The sequence below is a fragment of the Notechis scutatus genome, chromosome 2 (assembly GCF_049901735.1).
Source record: "Notechis scutatus isolate UNSWTSFEM ecotype Mainland chromosome 2, rNotScu1.2, whole genome shotgun sequence".
Lineage (NCBI taxonomy): Eukaryota > Metazoa > Chordata > Lepidosauria > Squamata > Elapidae > Notechis > Notechis scutatus.
In genome coordinates this window covers 60,636,819-60,652,537 of record NC_142010.1, presented here as the reverse complement: position 1 = coordinate 60,652,537, position 15,719 = coordinate 60,636,819, and the positions used below count along the sequence as shown (strand labels likewise).

At 39.0% G+C, this 15,719-nt stretch overlaps 1 protein-coding gene across 3 annotated transcripts in view; it reads left to right on the top strand.

Moving 5' to 3' along the window:
• The window catches only part of IARS1 (isoleucyl-tRNA synthetase 1), a 79,822-nt gene that overhangs the window by 44,561 nt on the left and 19,542 nt on the right, over positions 1-15,719 (top strand). For all 3 annotated transcript variants that reach the window (XR_015747528.1, XM_087954877.1, XM_087954878.1), the window contains exons 20-27: positions 2,156-2,276; positions 3,398-3,489; positions 3,699-3,776; positions 5,024-5,145; positions 5,494-5,596; positions 5,736-5,819; positions 10,413-10,587; positions 11,725-11,837. Coding sequence is in view for 2 of the 3 variants with exons in the window: in XM_087954877.1 (XP_087811003.1) it covers positions 2,156-2,276; positions 3,398-3,489; positions 3,699-3,776; positions 5,024-5,145; positions 5,494-5,596; positions 5,736-5,819; positions 10,413-10,587; positions 11,725-11,837 (888 nt within the window). In the remaining variant the exon portion in view is untranslated. The remainder of the gene's footprint in view (positions 1-2,155; positions 2,277-3,397; positions 3,490-3,698; positions 3,777-5,023; positions 5,146-5,493; positions 5,597-5,735; positions 5,820-10,412; positions 10,588-11,724; positions 11,838-15,719) is intronic.

Genomic DNA, 15,719 nt, shown 5'->3' with positions numbered 1-15,719 from the left:
GGAATCCCTTTTTTAGATTTTTATAGACAACCACCTAATCTTCTTTTAGTCTTTTCTTAAGAATGCCCACCTCTTTTATTATTCCTAATAAGACTTGTTTTTTAGACCATTTAAAGGTAGTCCTTGACTTACAATCACAATTGGACCTAATATTTCCATTGCTAAGCAAGGTAGTTCTGAAGTGAGTTTATAATCCAATATTATGTTACATATTTTTTTTAATCACCAAAATGACTTCTCTGAAAGCATACATTGCAATGATCTAAATCAGTGATCCCCAACCTTTTTGACGCCGCGCCCGGTACCGGCATCAGCGCGCCGCGCCCGGTACCGGCATCAGCTGGGCGCCGCGCCCGGTACCAGCATCAGCTGGGCGCGCCATCTTTTGATGAACGTGCTTCTGGTGAGCTTTCTACCCGGAAAAGCTCACCGGAAGCACTTTTTCATGAAAAAGATGGCGGCGCCAGCAAGCCGCTGCCCGGTAGGAGTTGTTCCGGACGGACCGTCCCGGACGTGGTTGGGGACCCCTGATCTAAATAATAGAAGCACCCTTGAGAGCAGGGAATCAAAAATAGTACTTTGGATTTAAAAGTAGTTCATTGGGTTGCTTGAGAACATGGCTTTGGAATAATTGCTGTAACCTTATGCACAGATATAATAAAGTATTGTAGGATTTAAATTTAAACTTATCTGTGTCCTAGATTGGTTAAATACAAGAAGTTTCTGAAACTTCATGATCCAAATTCTGATGGCGAAAATTTTTGTTTATATACTGAATCCAAACCCCTTTCTGTTCTTATCAAAGTCCTTAATTGATAATTTTGCCATCTTTGAATTAACATAGCTTTATATCTTTTGTTGTAACCAGTGAGATGAATTTATTTTTAAAAATCTATCACAAAGGAAAACCACTGTCACCATGAGAAACCAACAAGATGTGTAAATGGCAAATTGCCTCCTATCCCACCACTATCATAGGCATATGTCCTCTGACTCTGGGATCAATCCTTGGAATTTAATAGCAACAGCAGCAGCAGTAGCAGAACAACAACAACTGTTTATCAGAATGTAATGCAATATTGGCTTCACTCTCACTGTATTTGATAACTTCATTGATGATTCCTGATGTAATGAATGTTTTGTGCCTGTCACAAAATTTAATCTGTGCTCTCAGCTACTATTGCATTTCAGAAAAGTCATTGTGCAGAGAAACTAACAGATGGTTATTTGGTAGGAAAAGCTTTACCACAGATATACTTTCAAATATTGCTTGTGGAAAATTGATCATTTGAGGAGCTTGTAATTATACACCTCTTATAATATCTCAGGTTTCAAAATAACTTTAGAGACCTTGCAATAAAGGCAGAAGATTTCAAAAAGTAAAAAAACAAAATTGCTTTACTTTTTTTAGCAGTCACCTTTACAGGCAGATCTTCAAAGTTTTATAATTAATCAGCTATTTCTGAGTCTCCCCAGGCACTGCTCACAACACAGTAACTCAGTTTGCCCTAATATTTTTTTTTCTTTTATTAAATCACTGGACTGCATTTTGGTACTAAAATATTAGTCTCATTATACTTGTGCTCATTGCCTAGAAAATGTATTTTTATAAGTGATGTGCTTTGGCAATTATGCCAATATAATTATTTATTTATGAATAAATATTATAATTAGAGTGAAGTCCAGATAAAAGGTCCTTAAATGAGAACCTTGAAAGCATCTATTTCTTATAAAATAGTTTTAAAGGTCTCTAGACTTATTAATGTAATTGAAACTAATATGATATCCTTGCCAAACTATTTCAACTGATGGTACCATATTGAAAATTTTTATTTTCTTAGCATGGTATGCATGATGGTATAGTTAAGATAAACAGGGCTTTTGAATGGCATTCAAGGGATACCTTTTATTCTCACATATCCAGGATATCTGCAGTTGTTTGCATATAGAAGAACTTGTCCTAAGAACAATGAAATTTATTACTGGCTCTACATGAGTTGCAATAATTGGGAGCCATGTTTTTATGTATATTTGTTGCAAAAATCTGTTCCAGATTTCAACTCTTGCCTAAACCCCCAAAAGTTCTAATTAAGAACATTTTCCATGCAACAAAACTATATTCCTTATTTTATTTATTTTTTATCTATGTCCATAGAAAGATGGGAAGGAATTCCTTTACAACGAGAATACAATTAAAGAAAGCAACAACATCATGGATAAATGGATCTTTTCCTTCACACAATCACTGATTCAATTCTTCAGGGCTGAGATGGCTGGTGCGTACATTTTATCAATGTTTCAGCATCAAATTAGCCTTGTGATACGTATGTATGCTCAGCCTGGTTAGACATAAGATTATACAAGTTTGTTGAATGCTGAATGAAATTGACCAGCTTTTTGTGCAGTTTTTTTTTGGGGGTGGTGGTGGTGGAGGAAATTATCACTGTTATAGAGAGTTGCTCTGCCAGTTACTGACATACTTTATGTATCTGTTGCTTTAAAAAAAAACTCTTTTGCTGCCATAATGGTCACAACCCAGTTCTGTTTAGCAGCTTAGATGTTGTTTTCCTCTGCGTGCATCTAGTCCAGAGGGTGGAGAAAGGAAATGATGGTACAAAAATGCATCATTTTCATTGCTGCCACTTCCCCCCTTCCTCTCAAAATGCCACATTTTAATAGGTCTAGTTTTTTCTTTTATCTTTTGTTTAATATATTTATTTTTAAATGTTAGTTGCCTTGTGTGTTCATTGGAAACTGAACAAATATAGTGATAAAATAAACAATAAAGAAATGGCCATCACTGCTAAAATAAAATACCTTTCACATATATTTATCATATCAGTAATAAGCAGAAAGTAGAAATCCACCCCAAAATGTGATTTGCTGCTGGAATAATTATTTCTGCCTTTTGCTTAATCACAAAAGTATTACTGATTAAAACTCTTAACAGTGGTTTGTGTATGTGCTTATGTGTGTGTGTATCTGTGAGTATCCCTTCATTGCAACATAGACATCAATAAAGAAAATGCAAATGCTTTGGATTTGGCAGAAATTTCCGGGCGGTATTTTCTCAGAGACTGCTGAGTTTACGGAAATTGTGCCCTATAAAGGAATCCCCATATTCCTGTTCAGTGTAATTTTAATTCCTATTCTTCTGTCACTAATCTTAAGCAAAAAATAGTTTTGGGTATATAACCATATCAACAATGATTATTAATGCAAGTTTGAAACTGGGATTGGTATTGGATTTTGCAAAGTTAAATTTAAAAAAAATTACTTCCTCTATTTTATTTTATTTTTGCCACAAAATTGTTGCAGTATTAATGAAATCATTCTATGAGAAAAAGAGACTGAAATGAAAAAAAAAAGATTACACATTTTTCCCTTTAATTTTTAGCCTACAGACTGTACACAGTAGTTCCTCGACTGGTTAAATTTGTAGACATTCTAACCAACTGGTATGTCAGAATGAATCGAAGGAGGTTAAAGGTAAATTATTATTTTTCCAATGTATATATTCATGACATTTATTTATTTGAGTTGCTTATATGTTGCTGTATTTAGAGAAATAATAAATCCAAGTGGCTTAAAATTTTGATGGGAATATTTTATTCAAACCTGATTGCTATTTTGCTTAAAATATGTGAACAAATCAAAAATAAAAATGTCTAATTACTCTTTTGTCTATAAATGGGAAGGGTGAGAATGGAACAGAAGACTGCATTATGGCCTTAGAAACCTTATTCAGCGTCCTCTACTCCATGTGCAGACTTATGGTGAGAATATATTATAATCTAATTCTAATATTAGCTTAGATAAAAGAAGGTTGTAGCCAAAGCTATATATATTCTGATGGAGTATAGTTTATGGTTATATGACCAAATTCATTTTTTTAAGAATTTTTTTTTATAAAAATCGCACTCTTCCTAACCAGAGCATTGTAATAATTTCCCTTTGTAGTCAGGCCAACATTCAATATAGATCATTCTAAAGCTAATAATTGCATTTGCAGTATTCTTCAGTCACATTCGACTCCCAGTTTGTTGTTAATGTAGCCTTTTCTTAAAATTGAGTTCTATTTAAACACAGTGACTGGTAACAATTGAATGCAGAACTTCTATACTACAATCCAAATAAGCTATGCTAAAAGGAAACTGAATAGCAAGGAAAGGACAAGGAAAGGAAAGGAAGGAAAAATAATGGTTATGTCAGAACTCATTGAAGAACAAGAACAAATTGCATTCGTATTTCTGATGGCCACAGGAGAAATGGCATTTGTGCAAAAGATTCCTGAGAGGGAAAGGTTTTACTGTTATTTTCTCTTCCCTTTTAGTGGGAATGTAACTATGTGTGTGTAAGTGTGGAGTAGCTCTGGACATCTTGTTAGGAAAAGGCCCTGCAGGCGATATGTGGCTAACATAACTGGAGGTTAGGACCAGTCTCAATACGTGATCCCCACCCTTTACCCGGACCCACCTTTTTGGCGCCGCCCTGGGCGCCAGCTTATGAAAGCCCGCAGCTTTCCACCCGAAAGCTGAAGCTCTCCAACATTAAACGGTGGGACGTTACACCGGACCGGTCCCGGCCGGGGCCCTGCTCTAATATATCTTATCTGATACAAAATAGAATTAAGGCACACCCTGTTCTTACTGATTTCTCAGAATGATTGCTCATAGAGCAGTTATAGAGAACCAGGTACTATCTGATAAGCTATAACATTTTGTATTCTCATGTTCATTAGATTGCTTTATGTTATACTGAAACTTGGAGTCCAGCCACTGGATGGAAAAAAGATAATGTAATATAGCTCCATCTGTCTTACAATTTCTGTTAGAGGAAAACAGATGAATAAAGTGCAATTTTGATTGCTGGCACAATTGTCTTTTCATTGTATAAATTCCGTTAGTATTCAGTGTAGAAATGACATAGATGAGATTCAGTAACCTTCTCAGTAAAATTTATAATCAATCAAGAATTTAGAACATGCAGCATAATGTGAGTTATGACCATATTGTCATTTCAGGCACCTTATACTCCGTTTATTACCGAACTAATGTACCAGAATTTGAAGACTCTTATTCATCCTGCTTGTGTTCAGGAGAAGAATACCGATAGCATTCACTACCTCATGCTTCCTCAAGTTAGGTGAGCAACTGTGTAATTATCAACTTAGTTTTGTGTTTAACTTGCATTCATTCTGTACTGTCAGAATTCTGTGCATTTGTCATTGATAATCTGAAAGAAACTTTGAGGCCTTTTAATTATTTTGAAATAGATCATTGTTAAAGACACTAGATTAACAGTTGTAGTAATAATATAGGCAATCTTGCATAGCTGAAAAGAGGAAATACCAAAAGTAAAAACTAAATCAATCCTATCCCAAAATCTGTCAAGTCCTTTTTTCAGTCTGTTTGTACTATTTTAATCCTATGTATTCTTGGTTTCTGGAACTGCATACATTGAGATAAAAAATTGTTTGCTCTTTCAATCTAGGGAAGATCTGATCGACAAAAATATAGAAAGTGCTGTTTCTCGGATGCAGTCTGTTATTGAGTTGGGACGTGTAATCAGAGATAGGAAAACCATTCCAGTAAAGGTAAGAAGTTCTCTATTTTCAGAAGTAAGCCAATGAGCTCCAGAAAGAGGATTATATAGACATTAAATAGACAACATGGAATTTTGCAATGCTCCTCAATTTTCTTTTTTGGGACTAAAGTTCTTGAATTTGATTTTAGTATCCACTGAAAGAAGTGGTGATCATCCATCAGGATTCTCAAGCACTGGAAGACATCAAGTCCTTGGAAAAGTATATACTTGAGGTAAGATGAACAAATATATTAAAAACTCTATCATCTCTGTTCAAATTTGCCACATCAAAAACCTCAGAAGGTGATAAGGATAGTTCACATGCAAAAATAGCAATGGTATTATTGTAATTATTCAGTGACTGTTAAATGCTTTGTCCATGTTGCATATGATGTTAAAAGTCCAGTTTTAACTAGGTACATGATAATTAAAGAATTATCTAAATGTATATATCATGTCCAAAATGGCAAATCTTATGTGATGTAAAGTTTGCTGGATCAAAAGGAGGAATATATCCAATCAACTGTAACCTGACTTTGTTTGAAAACAAAAGGAGAATGTCAAATCTTGATTGAGGAGCAATTAACAGTGTTGGCTAGAAATATAGTATAACATGAACCTAACTTAGAATGTTCTTCTTCAAATTATTTTTTGAAGCATGCATGTCCTTACAATGTATAAATACGGATCATGAATATTGTGTCAGAATTTTTCCAATATAATGTAGATTTCAGAAGTTCTACAGAAATTTAAAGGGACAGATTAGCTACATGTGCTGTTGTTTATTTTTCAAATAATATCTTCATATTCTTTCTATGTCTTTTCATTTAAGGACATTTTCGTGTGTGTGTGTGTGTGTGTGTGTGTGTTCTGTCTCACTTTCCTTCTTTTTCCCAAAAGATGAAAGAATACAAACTCACACAAACACAGGCAGGCAAGTTGGCTCAGACTTCACAGAGTTAATTCTTTGGAACTGATAATATCCTTGGCATTCCAACACGCTCTGCCTGCCAAGTCTGAACTGAAAACAAATAAAAATCTACTCACAGAAAATTACAAGACAGTCCACAAAAATAATTCATGAAGAAAATCTGAAGTAAGATTAAACTTTGTCCCGTACAAAGTTCAAGCCGAAAACACACCTACTTTTATCCCCTGTGGGGTGTGGCTCAATGACTCAGCTCACTCTCTGACCCTCTCACGCCTCCTACGTTGCTGCTCACGTTTCTCCCTACGACGCTGCTTAGGATCAAGCCAACACTCTTCCTCTTTACTCCCTGTCAAGGGCTGCTCCGATATGCCTTCCTCCTGATTAATCTCAGGCTGTTCCTCGGTTGTCTGATGAAACCTGAGGCATTATCAGGGAGGAAGGCATTGCCAGAGAGGAAGGTCCTGGGGAGGAAGGCATTCCCAGTTCCTCCTCCTCATCTTCCAGGTCTTCTTCCTCTGACAGCATAGGCTTGGGAATTGGGGCCACAACATGTATGTATGTATGTATGTATGTATGTATGTATGTATGTATGTATGTATGTTATTCAGCTTTGTTCAGGTATTTTCCCATGTCATTATAGTTGTGCTTTTAAAGTTGTAGCAACGTTTCAGCAGAATCTCATCTGCCATCATCAGACTTCTGTACAGTGTTCGTCTGTGAGTCAGAAGCCTGATGATGGCAGATGAGATTCTGCCGAAACGTTGCTACAACTTTAAAAGCATAAGTATAATGACGTGGGAAAATACCCGAACAAAACTGAATACCATACATATAAATACCTGCAAAAACTTAAGAAAACACACACACACATTTGTTTTTGTAGATTTTCATGAGTACAGGTATGCAGGTCTTGGCGTGTTCGTGCCTTTTCCCGTGTAAGATTGAGAGTATCTTGGTGACGTTTCGACGAGGTCCCACTCGCCATCTTCAGGCTGGTGCTTTTGGCTTCATGCTTGTGTGAGCAAAGTGTGATCAGAGCTGCCATCTCTCTATAAATACTGCTGTCTCTATATAGAAACACTTCAACAAGAGAATAATCAGGGAAGCCATCGAAATAGAGAAACAGCCCCATAACATGAATAAACGGGATGATACCTCCCACCTACCAGAAATCTGGAAACTAGCTCTTATCAACAAACAAGTTCCAGCCACGAAAACCAACACCGGACCCAAAACAACACATGACACCACCACCAATCTCCCTCACCAGACTCAAACCCAAACCCATCCCATAGACGAAAGGCAACCACTGTCCAGAAACCAGACCACGGCTGCATCACCAGCTGCCACACACCCCAACCCCCAAACCAAGCAAACTGACACACGCCATGAACACATAGCCAGGCCTCAAACTTGGAGCCAAACCAAAACCCGGAACATCACATCACAGCCACCCGCTCAGGATATTATATCACGAAACTCAGGAGGTTACACCACAAAACCTCAGGATGTTACAACACAGCCAACAACCCAGGAGATTACAGCACAAGACCCAGGATGTCACAACAATAGAACTCAGAAGGTCATCACACAGCTTTTTACCCAGGTCGTTACAACACAGGAGGCTGATAGACACACAACCAATACCTCAGCCACACATGTTCTTACGAAAAAGCCAGCCAATCTGCAAACATCAATTCCATCAACCAATCAAGAAATAACAAAACAGCCAACCTCCCCACCAGTATTTATAGAGAGACGGCAGCTCAGATCACGCTTTGCTCATACAAGCACGAAGCCGAAAGCACCAGCCTGAAGATGGCAAGTGGGACCTTGTTGAAACATTGCCAAGATACTCTCAATCTTACACGGGAAAAGACCTGCATACCTGTACCCGTGAAAATCTATGAATATGAATATCTATACACTGCTCAAAAAAATAAAGGAAACACAAAAATAAGACATCCTAGATCTGAATGAATGAAATATTCTTATTAAATACTTTGTTCATTACATAGTTGAATGTGATGACAACAAAATCACACAAAAATTATCAATGGAAATCAAATTTAGCAACCCATGGAGATCTGGATTTGGAGTTACACTCAAAATTAAAGTGGAAAACAACACTACAGGCTGATCCAACTTTGATGTAATGTCCTTAAAACAAGTCAAAATGAGGCTCAGTAGTGTGTGTGGCCTCCACGTGCTTGTATGACCTCCCTACAATGCCTGGGCATGCTCCTGATGAGGTGGCGGATGGTCTCCTGAGGGATCTCCTCCCACACCTGGACTAAAGCATCCCCCAACTCCTGGACAGTCTGTGGTGCAACGTGGCGTTGGTGGATGGAGCGAGACATCATGTCCCAGATGTTCTCAATTGGATTCAGGTCTGGGGAACGGGCGGGCCAGTCCATAGCATCAATGCCTTCGTCTTGCAGGAACTGCTGACACACTCCAGCCACATGAGGTCTAGCATTGTCGTGAATTAGGAGGAACCCAGGGCCAACCGCACCAGCATATGGTCTCACAAGGGGTCTGAGGATTTCATCTCGGTACCTAATGGCAGTCAGGCTACCTCTGGCGAGCACATGGAGGGCTGTGCAGCCCCCTAAAGAAATGCCACCCCACACCATTACTGACCCACTGCCAAAACGGTCATGCTGGAGGATGTTGCAGGTAGCAGAACGTACTCCACGGCGTCTCCAGACCCTGTCACATCTGTCACGTGCTCAGTGTGAACCTGCTTTCATCTGTGAAGAGCACAGGGTGCCAGTGGCGAATTTGCCAATCTTGGTGTTCTCTGGCAAATGCCAAACATCCTGCACAGTGTTGGGCTGTAAGCACAACCCCCACCTGTGGACGTCAGACCCTCATACCACCCTCATGGAGTCTGTTTCTGACCGTTTGAGCAGCCACATGCACATTTGTGGCCCGCTGGAGGTCATTTTGCAGGGCTCTGGCAGTGCTCCTCCTGTCCCTCCTTGCACAAAGGCGGAGGTAGCGGTCCTGATGCTGGGTTGTTGCCCTCCTATGGCCTCCTCCATGTCTCCTGATGTACTAGCCTGTCTCCTGGTAGTGCCTCCATGCTCTGGACACTATGCTGACAGACACAGCAAGCCTTCTTGCCATAGCTCGTATTGATGTGCCATCCTGGGCCACTTGTGTGGGTTATAGACTCCGTCTCATGCTACCACTAGAGTGAAAGCACCGCCAGCATTCAAAAGTGACCAAACCATCAGCCAGAAAGCATAGGAACTGAGAAGTGGTCTGTGGTCACCACCTGCAGAACCACTCCTTTATTGGGGATGTCTTGCTAACTGCCTATGCTTTCCACCTGTTGTCTATTCCATTTGCACAACAGCATGTGACATTGATTGTCAATCAGTGTTGCTACCTAAGTGGACAGTTTGATTTCACAGAAGTGTGATTGACTTGGAGTTACATTGTGTTGTTTAAGTGTTCCCTTTATTTTTTTGAGCAGTGTATATATATATTCCTTGATTTAACAACAGTTTGCTTAGTGACCATTTGAAGTGACAATGACATTGAAAAAAGTGCTTTATGACCATTTTTCACACTAACCCAGCTTCCCCATGGTCATGTGATTCACGTTAGGATGCTTAGTAACTTGTTCATATTTATGATGGTTGCAGTATCCCGGGGTCATGTGATCATCACCTTTTGTGACCTTCTGAGCAAAATCAATAAGGAAGCCAGATTCACTTAACAACTGTGTTAATAATTTAACAACTGCAATGATTCACTTAACAACTGTGGCAAAAAAAAAGTTGTGTGACAAAAACATCTGTTGTAATTTGAAAATCATAATAATGTATTCTTCTTTGTTCTTTTTATTTCCTTGGGGGGTATGTGTATGTTATTAAATTTGAAGGAACTTAATGTCCGCAAAGTAACTTTATCGACTGATAAAGATAAGTATGGAATCCGATTGAGAGCAGAACCTGATCATATGGTGCTTGGGAAGCGACTTAAAGGTGCCTTTAAATCTGTAATGGCTGCTATCAAAGAATTGCCAAGTGAGCTACTGGAAGAATTTCAGAAGACAGGTTGGTAACCATTCAGCATTGTTATAACTCTGTGATATGTTTGGATTGCAAACCAACCCATTTAGCTTCTGGAATATATTATAACCTACTAATAGATTGGGGGTATTTAAAAGCTACAATATTCCTTTCTATATAACAACTTGGCTACTCTTCTTGGAGTAGGACACTTGTCATTTGTATTTTATGTTACAAGGATTGTGTTTGTAACCCATCCAAAGTCATTCTGGAGTCAGGCAGCCTCCAAAACTCATAAATAAACAAACATCAAATATTTATAAATTATAAATGTATTGGAAAATAATTGCAAACAGGGAAACAGTTAAAGTAATCATTGAAACCCAGAAAATGTCAGGGGATTATTTAAATTGACAGAGTAGAATTTGTTTTTGTATTCTTTTTTGTATTTTTATAAGATTTTTATTTTACAATTTTATTTTATATAATGCACACTTTCAGGGCTTGACATAGTTAATTAAGGCATCAGGCTGGAGAGGCTATGCAAATGTACATTGTAGCATTCAGGATACCAAAACCCATAGGTTCTATTTCTTGGATCTCTGGATCTTTAAACAAATCTATCCAAGCCTCAGGGTTTCAGCTTAAAAACGCCCATAAATTTGTTATCCCTGACTGCTAAAAACAGAAGTGGTAAAGAGTCTTAATTTTAAAAAATGAATAGAGAGAGCCTGCAAATTGTTAGTACTTTTATCAAATGCACTTCTGAAAGGAGACATGCACAAAATAGAAATGTCCAATCATGGGAGTGCAAAAGCATGCTGAGTTTAGCAGGCACTGTTAAAAAGAATTTAGGTGTAATGGGATAGGGCTGCGTCATAAATGTAAGCTTAAATACAGAATAAGAGAATGACAGAGTTGGAAGGGACCTTGGAGGTCTTCTAGTCCAACTCCCCTACTCAAACAGGAAACTCTATGCCATTTCAGATAAACGATGTCTAATGTAATGTACAAAGTATTTGGATGAAAAACGTGAACAGTTTATTGGAGGGATAAATACAAAGTCATATTGATACGCATGTTTATCTTTCAAATGAAAGGGAAAATAATTAAAGATTATTTTGAAATTGAATGGTCATGTTTTAACATACAATACAGAATTCTCCTGTTTAAATGAATTAGGCACAATTGTTGTAGAAGGGCATGAACTGCATGAAGAAGATCTCCGTCTGATGTATACCTTTGACCAGACTGTAGGGGGATATGGCCAGTTTGAAGCACATTCTGATTCTCAGGTATTGACTATAAAAAGTGGTTTTTGTTAAAGTCATTTTGTTATCTCTACTTCTTGCAAATTATTGTCTCTACGTTGCAGTGTAAAAGTAATTTTTCAATAGTTGACTTAAAATAGCAGCAAGAAAAGTTTTGCATTTTAAAGTTAATGTAGGACTTAAAATAGGGAAACAGGCAACTTTCCTACCACATAGTATGGGTCCTTAATTTTATTTATTTATTATAAAATGTATATAGCTGCCTACTTGCTCACAGTTGAGTAGGTGGCTATATAAGACTCTAGGCGGCTTACAAATAATAAAACACAGTGGACGAAAGGTGAAAAATAAGCCCCCCCTCCCGGTGACAACACACAGTTGGATGATGATAGTGTTATTTTAATAGCAATTAAACAGTCTCTACTCACAGTCACTCATGCCCTAGTCACTTCCCGTCTTGATTATTGCAACGCGCTCTACATGGGGCTGCCCTTGAACATTCGGAAACAAATGCTGCGGCCCACATGGTTTTGTGCAGACCCCAGTGTGCACATGTTTCACCTCTCCTTCAGAAGCTGCATTGGTTGCCAATTTGCTTCCAGGTGCTGGTTGTCCCCTTTAAAGCCCTTCATGGCTTGGGACCAGGTTATCTCTTGCCGGTCACATCTAAACCCATCAGAGCAGGGAGGCAGGAAATGCTGCCGGTCCCATCCCTGAGGGAGATACACCTGGTGAGACCCAGAAGAAGGACCTTTTCCGTGGTGGCTCCCTCCCTCTGGAACATCATTCCCCCAGAGATTAGAATGCCCCCCCTTCTAATACTCTTCTGGAAGGCACTGAAGACCTGGTTCTGCCAGTGGGCCTGTGGAACCCAGAGCGGGATGGAGCATGTGTGCTCAGCTGGGGAACCCAGAGTGAGATGGCTTGTGTGCTCTGCTGTCGTCAGGGTGGGGGAGGAGGTGAGAGTTGGGGGGGGGTAATTTTTTTCCCCCAGATTTTGTTCTACTTTACTTTATTAATTTATTTGATTCTTTTTGTTAGTTTTTTATTGTTTTTTTAAAATATGGTTTTACATTCTGTAAGCTACCTCGAGTTGCCATGGGCGAATAGGCAGCGATATAAATTCTATATGTATGTATGTGTGTATGTATGTATGTAGGTCTAGGTGTGTTCAGGTCTTTTCCCATGTAAGATTAAGAGTACCTTGGCGACGTTTCGGTGAGGTCCCACTCGCCATCCTCAGGCTGGTACTTTCGGCTTCGTGCCAGTGCAAGCAGTGTGTGATTGGAGCTGCCGTCTCTATAAATACTGGTGGTGGGGGCTGGTGTGCTGAACTGGTTGGCTGCGCTGCTGCCTCTTGATTGGTTGATGGAGTTGATGTTGGTATCATGGGCTGTGTGATTGCCTTGTGAGTTTTGTTGTGGAGATATCCTGGATCTTGTGCTGTAATCTCCTGGGTCGTTAGTTTTGTAGTGATCTTTTTTCCATTAGCCTCTCGTGTTTTAACGGCTTGGGTAATGGGTTGTGTGATGGGCTTGCGAGTTCTTTTGTTGTGGTATCCTGGGTCCTGCGTTGTAATCTCCTGGGTCGTTTGTGTTTTGATCTCTTTTCCATTAACCTCCTGTGTAGTAACGGCTTGGGTAATGGGTTGTGTGATGACCTGGTGAAATTTATTGCTGTGGTATCCTTGGTCTTGTGCTGTGATATCCTGGGTCATTTGCTGTGTTGCAACTTCTTAAGTTCTTGTGGTGTAATTTCCTGAGTTTTCAGATGTGATATCCTGAGCGGGTGGCTGTGATGTAGCATTCTGGGTTTTAGTCTGGCTTTGAGTTTGGGGTCTGGGTCTGTGTTCTTGGCGTGTGTCATCTTGTTTGGTTTTGGGGTCAGGGGGTGCGACAGCTGGCGAAGCAGCCGTGGTCTGTTTTCTGGATGGTGGTTGTCCTTCGTTTATAGGATGGGCTTGGGCCTGGGTCCAAGATCACATCAGAAAACTCAGGAAAACTCAACCAGCCCAGCACACCAGCCCCACCACCAGTATTTATAGAGAGACGGCAGCTCCGATCACACACTGCTTGCACTGGCACGAAGCCGAAAGTACCAGCCTGAGGATGGCGAGTGGGACCTTGCCGAAACGTCGCCAAGATACTCTTAATCTTACATGGGAAAAGACCCGAACACACCTAGACCTACATACCTGTACCCGTGAAAATCCACGAAAATATATATATAGCAAGCTCACATCACTCTGAGAAGCACAGAGCTGAAGACAGAAGCCTGAGGATGATGAATGAGACTTCATCGAAACGTTGCCTAGATACTTCCAATCTTACGCGGAGAAAACCGAATAACCAAAGATCCATATATATATATATATATATATATATATTCTTAAGTTTTCGCGGGTACTTACATGTATGGCCTTCAGCTTTGTTCGGTATTTTCCCCGTCATATTCTATAGAAGAATAAGCACCCGCCTGGATGAACACAAAAATGCAGTCAAAAAGCTGGAACACACTTCCTCACTAGTCCAACACATGGAAGCCACAGGTCATAGCATCAACTTCAATGGCACCAAAACCCTAGCCACTATAGAAAACCCTAACCACAGAATCATCAGAGAAGCCATAGAGATTGAAAAAAGACCAGAAAGCATGAATAGAAGAGATGATTCCACCAGGCTGTCAATCATTTGGAAGCCTGCACTCACAAACAAAAAAATCTCCACACCACAAGCCAGGCAAACACCTGGGCACAAACAGATCCCCCTGATACTTCCAGCTCAAACACATCCCAACCAGGCACCCAGATGAAACCCAGCTTCCTAACTAATGATAGCCGTCCATTTACCGAAGCCAAGCTGCACTAAAGGCCTCCAATAAAGCAACACAATGCTGCCAGCCAACCAAGATACAAAAGAGCCAAAAACAAACAGAAGATATTAGAGACACCAATCAAGCAGAACACAGCAAACTCCGAGACCAATAAACACAGACCAAGACTCCCAACCAATCAGGATGAAGAAAAAACCATTCTGGCACAGCAATAGCTGCCCCAAATTTAAATCTGAAACCACTGTAAAAGTCTGACTCACAGACAGACACAATACAGAAGCCTGATGATGGCAGATGAGATTCTGCTGAAACGTTGCTACAACTTTTAAAAGCACCACTACTATGACGTGGGAAAATACCCGAACAAAGCTGAAGGCCATATATATATATGTTTTCTGAGGTTCTCGTTGCCTAGATACTTCCAATCTTACGCGGGAGAAAACCCGAATAACCAAAGATCCATATATATATATATATATATATATATATATATATATATATATATATATATATATATATATATATATATATATATATATATATAATATTATATATATAATATTATATATATAATAATATTATATATTATATATTATATATTTATTTGCAAGAACATAAAAATGAGGCTCATCCTATGTAGTTCTAAGATGGAGAGAAAGATTAATGACTAAAATAAGAAAAAAAAAAACAGTATGAGGGGAGGGTGGGAAGTTCTTTTTTCTCTAGGAAGCAGTCTGTACAGATAAGTGTCCTGGGCCATAACTGTGAAGCATGCAATCTCTACAGTTTTATTAGTCTTATACTATTGTTGCCCATGTAGCAAATGTGATCTGTGCTGCTCCATCAGATAAAACAGGTGGTAGTGGTATAATAAGGACAAAATACTGACACTAAAAGTACAAATGGTTATTCTTTTAAATTTTATTTTATATAAAATAAGCACTTTTATTTTATCAAAAAACACAAGTCACCATTCCCACTTTTAAAAGTGAAATATAAAGCATCTTGAAAAAAAGCAAATATAGCTTGACCTCAAAGGGATAGCAAATAGACTTCTTTGGTGGGCATTCAGTG